The sequence below is a fragment of the Medicago sativa genome, chromosome 4, assembly GCF_051527215.1.
Source record: "Medicago sativa cultivar Bolivia chromosome 4, Bolivia_mono, whole genome shotgun sequence".
Lineage (NCBI taxonomy): Eukaryota > Viridiplantae > Streptophyta > Magnoliopsida > Fabales > Fabaceae > Medicago > Medicago sativa.
The window spans coordinates 74,004,462-74,018,462 of record NC_140752.1 but is presented as its reverse complement, the minus strand read 5'-3'; the positions used below and the strand labels follow the sequence as shown (position 1 = coordinate 74,018,462).

The 14,001-nt window shown below is 33.3% G+C and overlaps 1 protein-coding gene and 1 pseudogene across 1 annotated transcript; one reads left to right on the top strand and one right to left on the bottom strand.

The window, feature by feature from the left end:
* The first annotated feature begins 5,403 nt into the window (after nucleotides 1-5,403).
* Nucleotides 5,404-10,075, top strand: LOC146931757 (uncharacterized). The gene is made up of 9 exons (XM_085703323.1): nucleotides 5,404-5,709; nucleotides 6,406-6,534; nucleotides 6,616-6,745; nucleotides 7,628-7,748; nucleotides 8,058-8,139; nucleotides 8,455-8,508; nucleotides 8,599-8,637; nucleotides 9,517-9,616; nucleotides 9,817-10,075. The coding sequence occupies exons 1-9, from the start codon at nucleotides 5,467-5,469 to the stop codon at nucleotides 9,948-9,950; spliced, it is 1,032 nt and encodes a 343-aa protein (XP_085559449.1). The 5' UTR covers nucleotides 5,404-5,466; the 3' UTR covers nucleotides 9,951-10,075.
* A 1,998-nt stretch (nucleotides 10,076-12,073) lies between these two features.
* Nucleotides 12,074-13,624, bottom strand: LOC146931756 (uncharacterized; annotated as a pseudogene).
* Between the last annotated feature and the right edge of the window lie 377 nt (nucleotides 13,625-14,001).

Sequence of the window (14,001 nt, the reverse complement as noted above, 5' to 3'; positions counted from 1 at the left end):
TACCTAGTGCATCATCAATATCAAGTCTTTAAACGATAATATCAATTGCTAGCGGTATTTTACAGCATTCAATATCAAGTCTTTAAACGATAATATCAATTGCTAGCGGTATTTTACAGCATTGATCAAACAATGACAATTTACTTTAACAAAGAATAAATTCTTATAATTGTCATATGTTTATCATAATATATGTGAATGTAAACTCTTAAATTTTTAAATAAGTTTACACTAACACAACATCATCACACATGTCAGTAAAATATTAAAGAAATGTGCTTCTTTATTTGTAAATAAAAGACCTTAACAAGATACCAAGCGCACCATTAAAACATAATCTTTGGATTGCTAAGAATTAACTGCAAGCGGTACTCTCAATGTAATGATCAAACATTGGTGATAAGTCCTGTCAAATAATAGTCACCTTTGGGCGTCCTATTATCCACATGGATAATTACGTTATAATCACCACATATTTACCATCACAGGCATGTAACTATCCGGCCAAGTTGTGCCTTCCTTGGGGCCGACGACAACTCGCATAAATAATTACACACTACATCTTTTGTAAGCTTAATTGAAATCAATTTACACAACAGAGGTTACTTGGGCAACATTATTGTTTCAACTGACTCAACTAATTTTACTAGACAATTTTAATATATATTAAACGGGGTGATAAATCCTGTCAAATAATAGTCACCTTAGGGTATACTATTATTCACATGGAAAATTACTTTATAATCACCACACATTTACTACCATACGTATATAACTATCCGGTCAAGTTGTGCATTCCTTGGGGCCGAAGGCAACTCACATGGATAATTTCATACTACGCCTTTTGTAAGTTCAGTTGAATCAAATCTACGCAACAGAGGTTACTTTGGCAACATGTTGTTTCAACCAAAACAACCGCAATTACTAGACATTTCACAGTAAATTAAATGGGAATGGTCTTAAATTTACAAGGCACTACTGACATAATGTAGGCCAAATTAGTTCTTTATGTTGCTAAGTAATCATGAGGTCACTCGGCAACCCTTAAGTGTGAAGACAAATTCACGAATTTGAAAGAAGATGAAAGTCGCAAATCACACCAATGTGTGTATGACAATACTTAAGTGTGAAGACAAACTCACGAATTTGAATGAAGATGCAAGTCACAAATCACACCAATGTGTGTATGTATGACAATACATTTACATATATCGCATAAAAGCAACAACAAACATAGCATGAAATATATTCAAAATGCATGATAAGACAAACTATTATTGAAGAAAACTTAATAACAATAAACTATAACATCATAATCATGCTATAAGAAAAATATTCAATTTCAAACCAAAAGAAAATTGAATCTTATATAAACCAAAATATTCATGCCACAATTGATTCACATATACCAAATAATTCTTTAAATAAAATAATGAATAACTCCAGACTCAATTGTTTCCTAAACAAGAAAACAAACTTTATATGTTTATAAATAAATAAACACTTCTAGAGTTCAATTTTCTTAAACTTTAAAGAACTAAATTATTACTTTATGTACAAAAAAATAAAAAAAAATTATTCATAATATTTTGAGATTCATTATTAAAGGCAATAAATATATGACAAATATATTTTAACTCTTTATTTGTCTACCTCTCAAAATAAACTTCACGTACCAATTCTTTGTGAATCAAAATTAATTTCAAATAGAAATTAAACCGGAAGATATGATAATCATACTTTAAAAAAAAAACATGTCAAATCAAATATAAATTTTATTTGATCTATATCCAAATATGCTAAACATAATTATAATATTATAGCATTAATAAAATCCAAACATGCTAAATATAATTATAATATTATAGCATTAATATTTAGGAGAAAACTTAGGTACAGTACCACAAGTGCTGTTAGTACTGTTCCCAATCAAATTGTAACACCTGGCTTGTTTTATTCCACGTCACTTCCCTGTTTGTTTCTATTTCACCGTGAATCATCTATAACAACTGCCTCACACACACCATTTTTGAGATTGTTTTTAGTTATAACCCACCATTCCAAGATTCCACCACCGTCACCTGAACCTTCACACCTCACTGCCATTGTGAAACCCAGTTGCACTCACCACCAACAATGCTTATTTCTGTATCTTTCCTATCTCCTCAATGAGTCTCATATGCAACACCAAAAAATGTTGGACTGAAATAAATTGGATACAGGAAAATTGGATCTCTCCAGATTCCGTTGATTGGGGTTTTCAATTCCATTGATCTCTCCAGATTCCATTGATTGGAGTTTTCAATTCCATTGATTATGAATTTGGATCTAAATTTCATATCTGGAATCGACAACAACGATGGCATCAAAGTTGGTGGTGAATCACGTTTTATAAACTTCAAGCTTTTATGGTAGAGAAGAAGGGACTTGGATCCACGTGGGTTGAAGAAGCTTGTCGTCAAACACTGTATCATCCGTTTATACCTGGTGGGTTGACGTGGAATAAAAACAAGACAGATGTTACAATTTGATTGGGAACAGTACCAACAACACTTGTGGTACTGTACCTAAGTTTTCTCCTAATATTTATTCCTAATTATAAACCATAGTATCACAAATGTAATCTGAGAATGATAACCCTTATAAAATTGATCCTTATCCGTGAAAGACAAATTTGAACTTTATCTTAATATCATGACTCACAAATAAATAATAATTACAAATATGATATTCAAATATAATTAGTCAAAAGTATTTTATAAATCAAATAAAAGTGGCTTACTGATGTAAATATGCCAACAAAGAACCCGTAATTTTTGAAACTGAAAACTTCAAATATGATTGATCAATTAACTTAACAAAATAATTGGAACCGTAACAAGAATGCAAACATCAATATCTTCAGTCTTCACTATTCATACTTGAGCAACACACGGTCATAAATGGAATAATCAAAGAGATCAATTTCGGTCAAAAAACCAAATCAATCAATCGGCAAAAAATAAAAAATTTATGATGAATAACACAAGTCAATCACGTTGATCAACACATATACACCACCCTTAAATTCAAGAAAACTTCTTTAAATAATAAGCAATAATCATCAAATGTCCGGCATAATGAATGAATAAAGAAAACTGAAACTTAAGGATTCATTGATATTGGAAACGGAACCAAATTTTCCAAAATAAAAAAAAAATTAGGGTTTACGCATAAAATAGACAGAACGTGACAATGAAATCAGAAAAATATCACAAGTTCAATTGAAGGTAAATTTAAATCATCAACTATTCAAACACAAAATTATTGACATAGGGGTCATTCCTGCGAGGAATAACAACTAATTCCTTTGACCCAAAAATAAGAGGATATTCAACAACCTTTCATAGTCTTAAGGAAAAATCTTAGATTCGGGTTCATAAAAAAAAAATTATATATGTACCGAAATCAAACAAAACCCCCAATTTAAAATTAGGGTTACCAAGAACAGGTAAAAACTTAAAACCCAAACACGGTGCAATTCAATTCAAGCAATTCTAATAAATCAAACATGTAGACCGGCTCTGATACCACTTGTTGAAAATTTAGGTCTTAATAAATAAAAACAGATTTCATAAAACATGTTCAACAATTATGAATCAATAGCGGAAGCAAACAAAGCATTGAACATGATTATGATCGGATCTACGACATGTTTGATTTATCAAGGATATTAAGAATTAGGGTATTAGGAATACCTGGATAAAGCTTTCATGTAACCCTCTCGACAACGGCAATAAGGAGAGAAGGTGATCTGAAACAAACATCAACATCAACACGGTTAGCGGCGGCTGATTTGGTTCTTCCTCAACCGGTACCTTTATGCCTCAAGTTCTCTTCAGATGGGGAGAAGAAAGAGTTTGCCGTGTCCTGTATATTGGGGACCATAGCCTATTTTATATTGGATGACCATTAGGGTTTCCCATTATTCCGTTAATGGGCCATCCAGACATCCACTCATATTGAGTCCATATCCATTAATTAATTAATTAATATTCTAAATAGAAATCTAATAGCCTTATTACTTAATTTGATCACTAATCAACTAAGGCACAATTGATAAATAGCTAATATAATTATTATTACGATATTTGTCCACATAATGATATTGGAATATAATAAAATATTCCAACACCACCTTGATCTTCAAGCTCTCCATGTGTCTTATTCGTTTTCTTAACCTTTTAGAATGATAAGATACTGAAATTTAAGATTCGTTTTCTTAGCCTTTTAAAATGATAAGATATTTAAATTTAAGAAGTGCAACTCTATTTATAGAGTTTGTAAAAGTAAAAATTTTCTTTGCAATGTGATGCTTACTAAGCAAATTGACATTTTTTCATAGTTAGGTTTCTTTGGGCTCAACACCAAGTCCTTAAACATCCTTATGATTTTCTAAGTGAAATGTAGCTCGTTAAACGAATTGTTCAAACCATAAATTACTGAAGTCTTTGACTTTATCGCTCCCAGACCATTCCTAGCTCGGGTAGCAAATATGCTCTGTTTCAACTTCAACTTCAAACTCTATAACTTGTTCGCTCTTGGCTCACTGTGTGAATTCCTTAATGCTTCACTTCTTTTTTCTTTAAGTCTAAACATCACTTGACCTTTAATACATATAAAAATAAGGGAAATATGCCATAGTATTGATTCTCTTACTTGATCCTTGACTAAAAATTGGAGAAATTCCATTGGATAACTTGTAAAACATGTCTTTTTTTTTTGTCAAGTAGTCTAGTGACTAAAATTCACATTTTTCAATAATGCATGTCCCTGTCAACTGAGCTATGTTCACGGAAACTTATTGTAAAACATATTAATAGGTGCCATAAGTATATAAGTGAAATCCCTTGATATGTTACATGTAACTTAACATGAAAAAGATCATTGGATCCTAAAAATAGCTTTGAGAAACCTGAGATCCACATCCTAAAATGACGAGGAAGCAAACCACCAAACCTACCTCTCATCTACTCTTGAATTCCACTTGTACAGGCAAGAAAAAGAAAATGTGTCACCTTATATGGTTAAAAAACTACGGGCACAAATGATATAAAAGTTAAAAATGTCAAACCAATGTTTTGTTGTATCTAGAATCCGTGAAAACAAAACTTACACGATCGAAAACAGCAAGCAATAATGCATCATGTATGCACGTGTTGACGCGTGCCATTCGTCAGTAAACCCCACTTCGCACTATAGATTCATCTTATGTTTCTTCCAGATTCTGTGGTTGTCTTTGGTTCTCACACTGCCACCTCAGCATCACCCCTTGATACTTTCATGCCACCAAAATTTCCTCCACCTCAAAAATTCTAAAAATAAAATAATTCCATTCATCAAAATATCAACCTTCATTTTTATATTTTCATTTTTATTTCTATGTAGAACACTTGAATCTTCTTTTCACTATAATTGGTGACTTTAATGGCTCAATTATTGTCACCACTATACACAGAAGCTCTAAAAATCCACAACCCATCACTGAATTTGTGTCGTAGAAGCTCATGGCAGATGCTACAACAAAAAACTGCAACTAGTCCATGGAGATTTGCAACACCAAGTTGCAAACGAAGAGGTTTTGGTAGAGTAAAAGTTGCTACTGATCAGGAATCATTTTCAACCAGTGACAGTGTTGGAGCTGAAGACTATTATGCAGTTTTGGGTCTGGTAATATAGTTCACCAAACTCTTATTTTACGTCTGTTTATCATTACTTACAAGCTCAAAATATTCAACAAATGATTGAACATGCATGTGTTTTTATAGAATTTCAAGGATATTACCCAAAATGGTTCCTTCATATTTTCTGGGACTGGGATACATGTGTATATGTTAGTAGAGGTAAACCCTTAAAAAAAATATCAATTAACTCGTTTGATTAGTTTTTAGTAAACAATCATTTTGGTCATTTAATATGTGAGAGTGAGACGTTGTCGGCTTGTCACTATGATTCAAAATTATAAAAACATACCTAAATGTGTCTTTTGTCCGTGATTTACTTCCTTGTTAGTTAGTTTAGTCCTCGAATGTGTCTTTTAGTCAATTTGGTTCATTAAATTATTTACAAAAGAGACACTTGGGTTGTGTTAGTAATTCGACGAGTGTTAGTTTAAGGAGTTGAACAAGGGAATATCTTAGTTTACCAAAAAAGTAACTTTCAAACTTTTTTTTTAATTCATGATTTGAGTGATTTTCTGAACTGTGGGTTAATTTTTTATGTGAATCTTTCACATGAGTAATTTTTCAGAGAATAGGAGAACCGCAGACGATATATTAGCTGGATTTTTCACTTTATCAATATCTAATGAATGCTGAGATAGAATGTTAGATGTTTAATGATTGTGAAATTGATCCTTTTTACCAGCTTCCAGATGCAACACCGGAGCAGATCAAGAAGGCATACTACAATTGTATGAAAACATGCCACCCGGATTTGAGTGGCAACGATCCCGAGACCACAAATTTCTGCACCTTCATTAATGAAGTCTATGAGGTGGTTTCCTTTTTGGATATCTTGAATTTTATTATGCTTGAAAAATTTGTGGTTTCAAGTTTTCTAACTTTTCTATTTCAGGTGCTCAGTGATCCAGTTCAGCGCAGGGTTTATGATGATATTCATGGCTATTCTTTGACATCAATCAATCCTTTCATGGACGATTCTAGTCCGAAGGATCATGTTTTCGTCGATGAATTCAGCTGCATAGGTACTTTCAATTTTCAAATCACTCTTACAATGTTGCCTTATATGTTAACGGTGTTCAGTACCAAATATTTAGACCATTGGGCCAGGCTCAATTCCATCGGGAGGGGTAAGTTGTATCCAAAAAAGTTTGATTTAGGACGACTGAGTAAAGAATGTAGGACCATCCCCCATAACTACTATACTGGATAGGGAGATGGGGATTGACCAAGTAAGAGCGACCGTCCATAATAATGGACTTGCTCCTTCCAGTTCCAAACATGGCGTGACACGCGTCTACCCTTCATACCTCACCCAATCATTGCTAATCATGAGTGAATATCCTGTGGGGACCAAGCACCCAAATCAGGGTGGGCCTGACGAAAGGAGAAGGCCCAAATCCTATAAAATGGACACACATAAAAGGCTAACGGCAGAGAGACAAAGAGAGACTTAACACAATTCTTAAAATACTAGGTTATCCTCCAATTAAGGGTGTCACTCATCTTGAACAGAAACGGTGACCTAGACGTGGTGTTTTCAGACGAGAACCAACAGTTCTATCTATGTCAGTGTAACTATTATAGCTTAATATTTAGCATATACTTGCCACATTTTGATTCAATTGTCTTTCCTTAATTTAACTCCTTTGGTAATTTACCCTAACAATCTGACAACACTTCCTTTATTGAAAAGCATTTCCGATTCGATGAGTCAGTCAAATCATGCCGAAGAGATAATAAATGCTGACATTTATATCTATGTTTTTATGTGCTTAATTGATATGGTTCATTTATTGATAGACCTAGATAGTCCTTCATTACCTTTGTTAATTAGATGTTAATGTGATCTATTTTGAGTTTTTGCAAGGCATGTTATGTAATTATACTTCAATATCCTTGAACAGGCTGCAAAAACTGTGCCAATGTTGCCTGTGATGTGTTTGGAATTGAAGAAGACTTTGGAAGAGCCAGAGTATACAATCAGTTTGGGAACCCTGAATTAATTCAAACGGCTATTGAAAGTTGGTATGTTTATGACTAGGAACATCACTATAATCATGCATTCGTTGTTTTGATTTTTTAAATAGGTTTCAATTTTACATTATCCACCATTCTATATTACTGATATGTTTTATTTGGTGATGATTTTGTATAAAGTGCCACTATTATTTCTTAACTTCAACAGTTCAACATATTATATGCAGTTATGCTTCATTTGGTATAGTTAAACACTTAGTTTTTAGGACCTTCGGCATGAAAATAACATTGTTTGTGAAGCAACTAAGCTAACGGAGATCTCTGAGCTTAATTTGACATTCATTCTTTGTATTTTAGCCCTGTTGACTGCATTCATTGGACATCAGCTGCACAACTATCATTACTTGAAGACGAAATGCGCCGTATAGAAAGAGTCAATGTAAGGCCAAAGTCATAAAAGTTTATTTCTTCCTTTCCCCCCTTAAGATCTCTATTTGTAAGATAATTTCATAATGTTGTATTTTTTCCCTTTCTGCTTGATGGCTACTAATTTATGACAAACAATTTTGAGCAAATATCACTTGCTATTTAACTTTTCATACTAGGAAATTTCTTGATGGATTTCTCATGATTTAGAATTGATGTTTCTCCACATTAATTTAGTCATTAAACTTCTACATTTTCTTTATTTTTGAAAACATAAAGTTTACCTCTTCTAGTTATAACAACTACTGAGATTCTTAAATCCGAGCAGGTTGCTCTAATGCTTTCAGGAATGGGATCAGCATTAGGCGATGTTTTCAGAATGGTAATAGCTTAGAGATTACTGGATCATTTATGTTTGATATTTATATGCTGTCTCCTCTGATGTTATCTAACCATACTATAATAACGGCAGGCAAATACCCGATGGGAGAAAAGACAGTTAAAATTCTTGGTAAGAATTCGTTCACTTTCACCATTTTTCCTTAACAATATAAGAATAACTTATTGTATGCATTAACCCCTAAATTATCATTTTTTCTCCTGTTAATCTTGGGAAAGGTCTTTATGGAATTCAAAATTAGTGTAAACGGCCATTGGCTCTTGAATGACTGTGTTGACATCCTTGAAAATTTGTAATGTCATAACATTTTAGTTCCTGAAAGATAGAAGGGTATATCATCTTTTCTAAATAAGTTAGATTTCTCTTTATTCTTTGATTTTGATGAGTATTATTCAAGCATAAACGTATTTTGATGGTTCAGAAAATGATCATGATATGCCATAACATTTTTCATAATTTTGACACAAATAGTGAATAATCTAGATATTTCAATCCATTATTATCCACGATTAGTTGAAAGTTTTACTCCTAGAATTCATATTTGTTGAGAGTCCTAAATTGCTTACAGATGTTTCAAGCTAGTTTTGTGCAGTTGAGTTAGACCTAAGCACAAATTTTAAGATGGTAGATGTCCGCTCTTGAGTATAACGGACTGTCTTGACTTGAGAGTCCCATATCTTGGTGTTTAGTTAGGCTCTAATCAAAACTCCAAGAATATTCTTTAAGACAATGCAATATTCTTATTTGCATCATACTCTTTTGAAGTTCCGAGTTCTTAGGATTGGACCAACCCGCTTGAACACAAACGCAGTAGTGACTACTAATTTTACATTAATGAGGGATGTCTTAAATGATGTGAACATTTGTACGACTGAAATTTCACCTCGACCTATTATCCCTTTCTTTAGTAGATAATTATGCGATTGTTCATTAGTTTCACAGTAACAATGAAAATGATTCAAATGACAAACAATTATGAGTGTCATGCAGGAACAAGCGAGGTCGAGAATGATGAAGCAGAAAGGTTATGATAAAACAAATTCATACTGGGACAATCTTCGTGGAAAACCAAGAGACTACGAAAATTCAGGTATGGAATATGTAAATACAAAAGAAGGTTGTATAGTTTTCATAATTAGAAACCATAATACTTGATCAACCATGATTTTTCTTTTAACAATATGCTTTAGTAGGCATGATTATTTAGCTGTTTGTGGCAATTACTGTTGTGTAAGCTTATATTGTTATTCCATTCCACTAAATAGTTTTGAAATGATGATAATTTTGCAGAGGAGGAAGTAAAAGAAAGAGCTAAAAGAGCTGCAGCTGCTGCTAGAAAATGGAGGGAATACTCAAGGAAGGGTGGTGCTGTTGAGCCTTCCACAGTCAAACTTCCAGAGGAAACCTCTTCCACCAAGGACTAATGACCCTTATTTTCCCTATAACATATCCTCTCTGTCCAATGTAATTAATTCATCCATATATAGCATGTCATTGAATTTGATAAATCAATTTCTCATTAACAATCCATAATTGTAATTTGGGTAAACTAGACCATCGACCCGTGCTCCGCACGGGTCTTACCTGCTAAAACATACGCAACTAACTATCTACGTAATACTCCCTCCGGTCACTGTTATAAGCAAAAATTCATTTTTTAGATTCATTCAATAAATGATTTATGTAGTCTATATGTGGACCACATACATCATTTATTGGATGAACCTAAAAATATAACTTTTGCTTATAATAGTGACCGGAGGGAATATAATGTATATGCACGAAGGGGAAATAATTAGCTAATATTATAACCAACAGTAAAGTCAAAAGCTCACAATTTAATATTCAAATTTAAAACATCATCAAATGACAATTACATTTACGTAGCTAATTGATAAGTACTCCTTCCGTTTCAAAATATAAGCAAAATTGGTTTTTTAGTTTCATTCATTTAATGATGTATGTGGTCCATATTATGAACCACATACATCATTAAATGAATGAACCTAAAAAGTAAATTTTGCTTATATTTAAAAACGGAGGGAGTAATTGAGAACATGCGATAAATATAAGGTAATAATAAATATAAGCACCGTTTCATGCTTATATGTTGAGCCCTCTTGCACCATTTCTTTGATCATTGACACTAAGGATTTTCTGACCGATGCATGGATCTTCCCACCCTGAAAAAAAACAGACTTATCATAAAGGGTTTAAACACATATAACCATTAGATATTAATAGCTTAAAAACTTATGCTGGTAAATCACACCTTCTCATCAACCAAAAGCAAGTTCATAAATATGATCTCATCTGGGTGATCTTTGTCAGTTATGCACCACATATGAGGAACACAGACTAAGAGTTTCAAATCCTTCTTGCCACCTGCAATGTTTGCAATTTGTGTGTACCTTTATGCCATTTTGCGTTTTCTAAGTTGGTTTTCTATGTTTAGTTTGCAGCTAGTATAATATATAACACTTGCTTAAATAGAAATGGCAATTACACATATAATGGACATTATAAACTTAGAAAAATTTGAAGTATCTTACACTTAATTGCTTACCAAAACACAACTGTGCGAATTCTCTTCATCTAGTCATCTAGTGGGCAATTGCTTACCGGCCAATAAGGGATGAGCATGCTGAGAATATCCATTTAATGTGGAGCATGCTTAACTAAACCCTAGCCACATAGGTTGACTTCTCCACGCGCTCCCTATCTCCATTCAATTAATGCCTTTTACTGTTCCAAGACTATGTCCCTCCAATAAGTTTTGAGCATGCCTGCAATACATTTGGAATATGCAATGACGCATTCATGGCTACAGTCTACCAAGCTGGTTTTTCTTTTCATAAACACATAATTGCTCTATTACATACGCATGGTCCTAGAATATAGTGTAAGATGATGCAAGTGTATCAAGGCAAAAAGAATGTGCAGACAAAGCAGTTATTGCAACATTTACCAAGAATTGCACATGTAAACACAACTGAACTGATAGTTGGCGCAGCCATACTAACTAAGTTGGTAGACTTTGTTTTTTTTTTTTTTTTAAACTAAGTTGTAAAAAAAAATGTCTGTTGAATCTAAGAAAAACATCTGCAGTCTGGACAACAAACTAAGGAGGCCATACATTACAAATAAAAATCTACAATTCCTTGAAGTAGGAACAATATTAAAATTTGGGCACATATAAACTCTCATGCGTGCATCTGGTGTTTTTATTCTGCATGTTTTTCTGTTTCAACCATGAACACATATTTTCTAGCCTTCAAACTAAATTGTTACGTTAATGAAAAATATTAGGGCAATTTGCATCAATTACATTTTCCCTTAACTCAGATATACTTTCATTCCTTAATGAGAAGGTTGCTTGCAACCATTGTTTTAATTTGTAGTCTAATAATATGTAACATGAACATTGAATAACTGATAGCAATAATGGAGATTGTATGCTTGCAATTTGTTGTTAGTGGGCAATCTAATACTATGTAAAACAAAAATTCATTAACTGAGTTGTTAATATACATCAACTTTTACCAGATAGTACATTGTGGACATTATGATGTTAATTATACGGTTGGTAATAACAATTGAGGCAAATGAAAATGAGCAAACATGAACGATAAACATACTTAATAAAAATGCAGTGATTAGAACATAAAGATAACATATTCATTGAATTAAAATAACACGTTACAATACTTTGAACAACATCCATAGACGACACCAATTTGAAACTACTAATACGACACTTAATAGGAAAATGCGGACACAATACTAACGGAAACAACATAAAACATAAACACTCGTTCAGAAAACAATTAAAACACAAATGAAGGAACACTAAACATAAGTCCTGGAAAACATTTGGACGCTTGATTGTCATGAACACAGTCCCATTCTTCCCAGCACTTGGAACACCAACTTTGATCTTTACCCCAATTGCAAGTCTACGTGCATCCACCAAACGACCCCAGCTGCCACCAATTTTGATATGAGCATTTGGCCTTGTGCCGTACACAGCTATGCACCTCCAGGTATTGTCACAGTCATCCACAATAACAACAGAAGTTGTTTTCTTGCCCAAAGCTAATCTGCCAGAAGAATTGAACATCTACAACATGAAAATAGGGTAATTAGTTTCTTTCTATTAGAACAAAAGCTCCATTAATTCGGCAGATAGAAACAGTAAAAGGCCATCTTACCAAAAAGCCAGAAGTAACGTCATATTTAGACAGCTTGACGTCAGTGTTCAGCTGGAAGCTAAATCCCTTGTGACGAAATGTTAAAAGTTCAGTTGTTATAGGGACATTCTGGTACACAAAATTTGGTGCAAGAGGTTTTGCAATCTCAAAACGAATGGGTGGGGGGGTAACAAACAAACCAAGCCTATTAATGACATTTATACCGAACTGGCTTAAACCCGAAAAAACCATAAGCACCCAGCCACCCATGCGTATGTCGTAGAAGTCGCGAATCGCATTGAAGCCAGTGGTGAGATACACAGATCCGTTGATCCTTTCCACTAATATCTCAAATTGGTTATAGTTAGTGTCAATGATCCCCAAAATAGGTAACACACATTTTTGGTAGCATAACGGCCCCCTGCGTGGATCAAGCATCAATAAATAAGTATCAGTTTTGAAACTAAATGCGTCATTCATGGAAAATTATAATAACACTATCTCAAAATGAATCAATCACCTCATTAACATGGAATTCACAGCAAATGGTCCTGTATTGAAGCCTCAACTCGTTCACAATCTTATCAACATCAGTTGCTGGATTTGGGTCCAGAGGAGCTGCTCACATCAATAAAAAACCAAAACAGTTTAGTGCACATTCATAACAACACAAACAATTGAAAGAGAGTCAATATCATAACAATTGAAAATAAATAACTCACCCTTCAAGTAGTGGAGTGCAAGCAGCGTCTCAAATTCGTGGTAAGACATGTTAACATAAGAGTGATGTCACGCAGAAACAATTAGAATGAATGAGTATGGCAAGTTTATGCATGCGCAGGCCATTCCTATATATAGAGCACTTGCTTAGAGTTTGCATGGGAAGCTGAAACATAAAGTGATGCATTTATTGGAGTAGTTGGCATAACAAATGTCACATGTGCTCTTTAGGAGGGAAATTCGAAATTCAAACCATGCCAAAGCAATTAATTAGTCTGCCTTAGCTTGCAAAGCACTCTTTGGTTAATGACTTTGGAGGGAAATTAGCAAAGTAATTAGGGCTAAGCAATAGCTTGACCTAATTAGCTTTTAGAGTAAGTAAGATATAACAAACATACATGATTTATAGCAGCATATACAAGGGTAAATAGAATAAAAGCTTTTTTTTACATGCATCCCTTGATGTGTAACTTTGTCATTTTATTATTATTTATTTGAAGATATATTGATTTACATGAAATAGAAAATTATTATCAGCTAAAGGTTAATGTAGATGACACAATGA

What these genes read in the sequence shown, in the direction of transcription:
- LOC146931757 (XM_085703323.1), top strand. Translation starts at nt 5,467, where the DNA reads ATGGCTCAATTATTGTCACCACTATACACAGAAGCTCTAAAAATCCAC. An exon ending in CAAACGGCTATTGAAAGTTG is followed by an intron (nt 7,749 to 8,057) that starts GTATGTTTATGA and finishes TTTGTATTTTAG; the next exon opens with CCCTGTTGACTGCATTCATT. An exon ending in TAGGCGATGTTTTCAGAATG is followed by an intron (nt 8,509 to 8,598) that starts GTAATAGCTTAG and finishes TAATAACGGCAG; the next exon opens with GCAAATACCCGATGGGAGAA.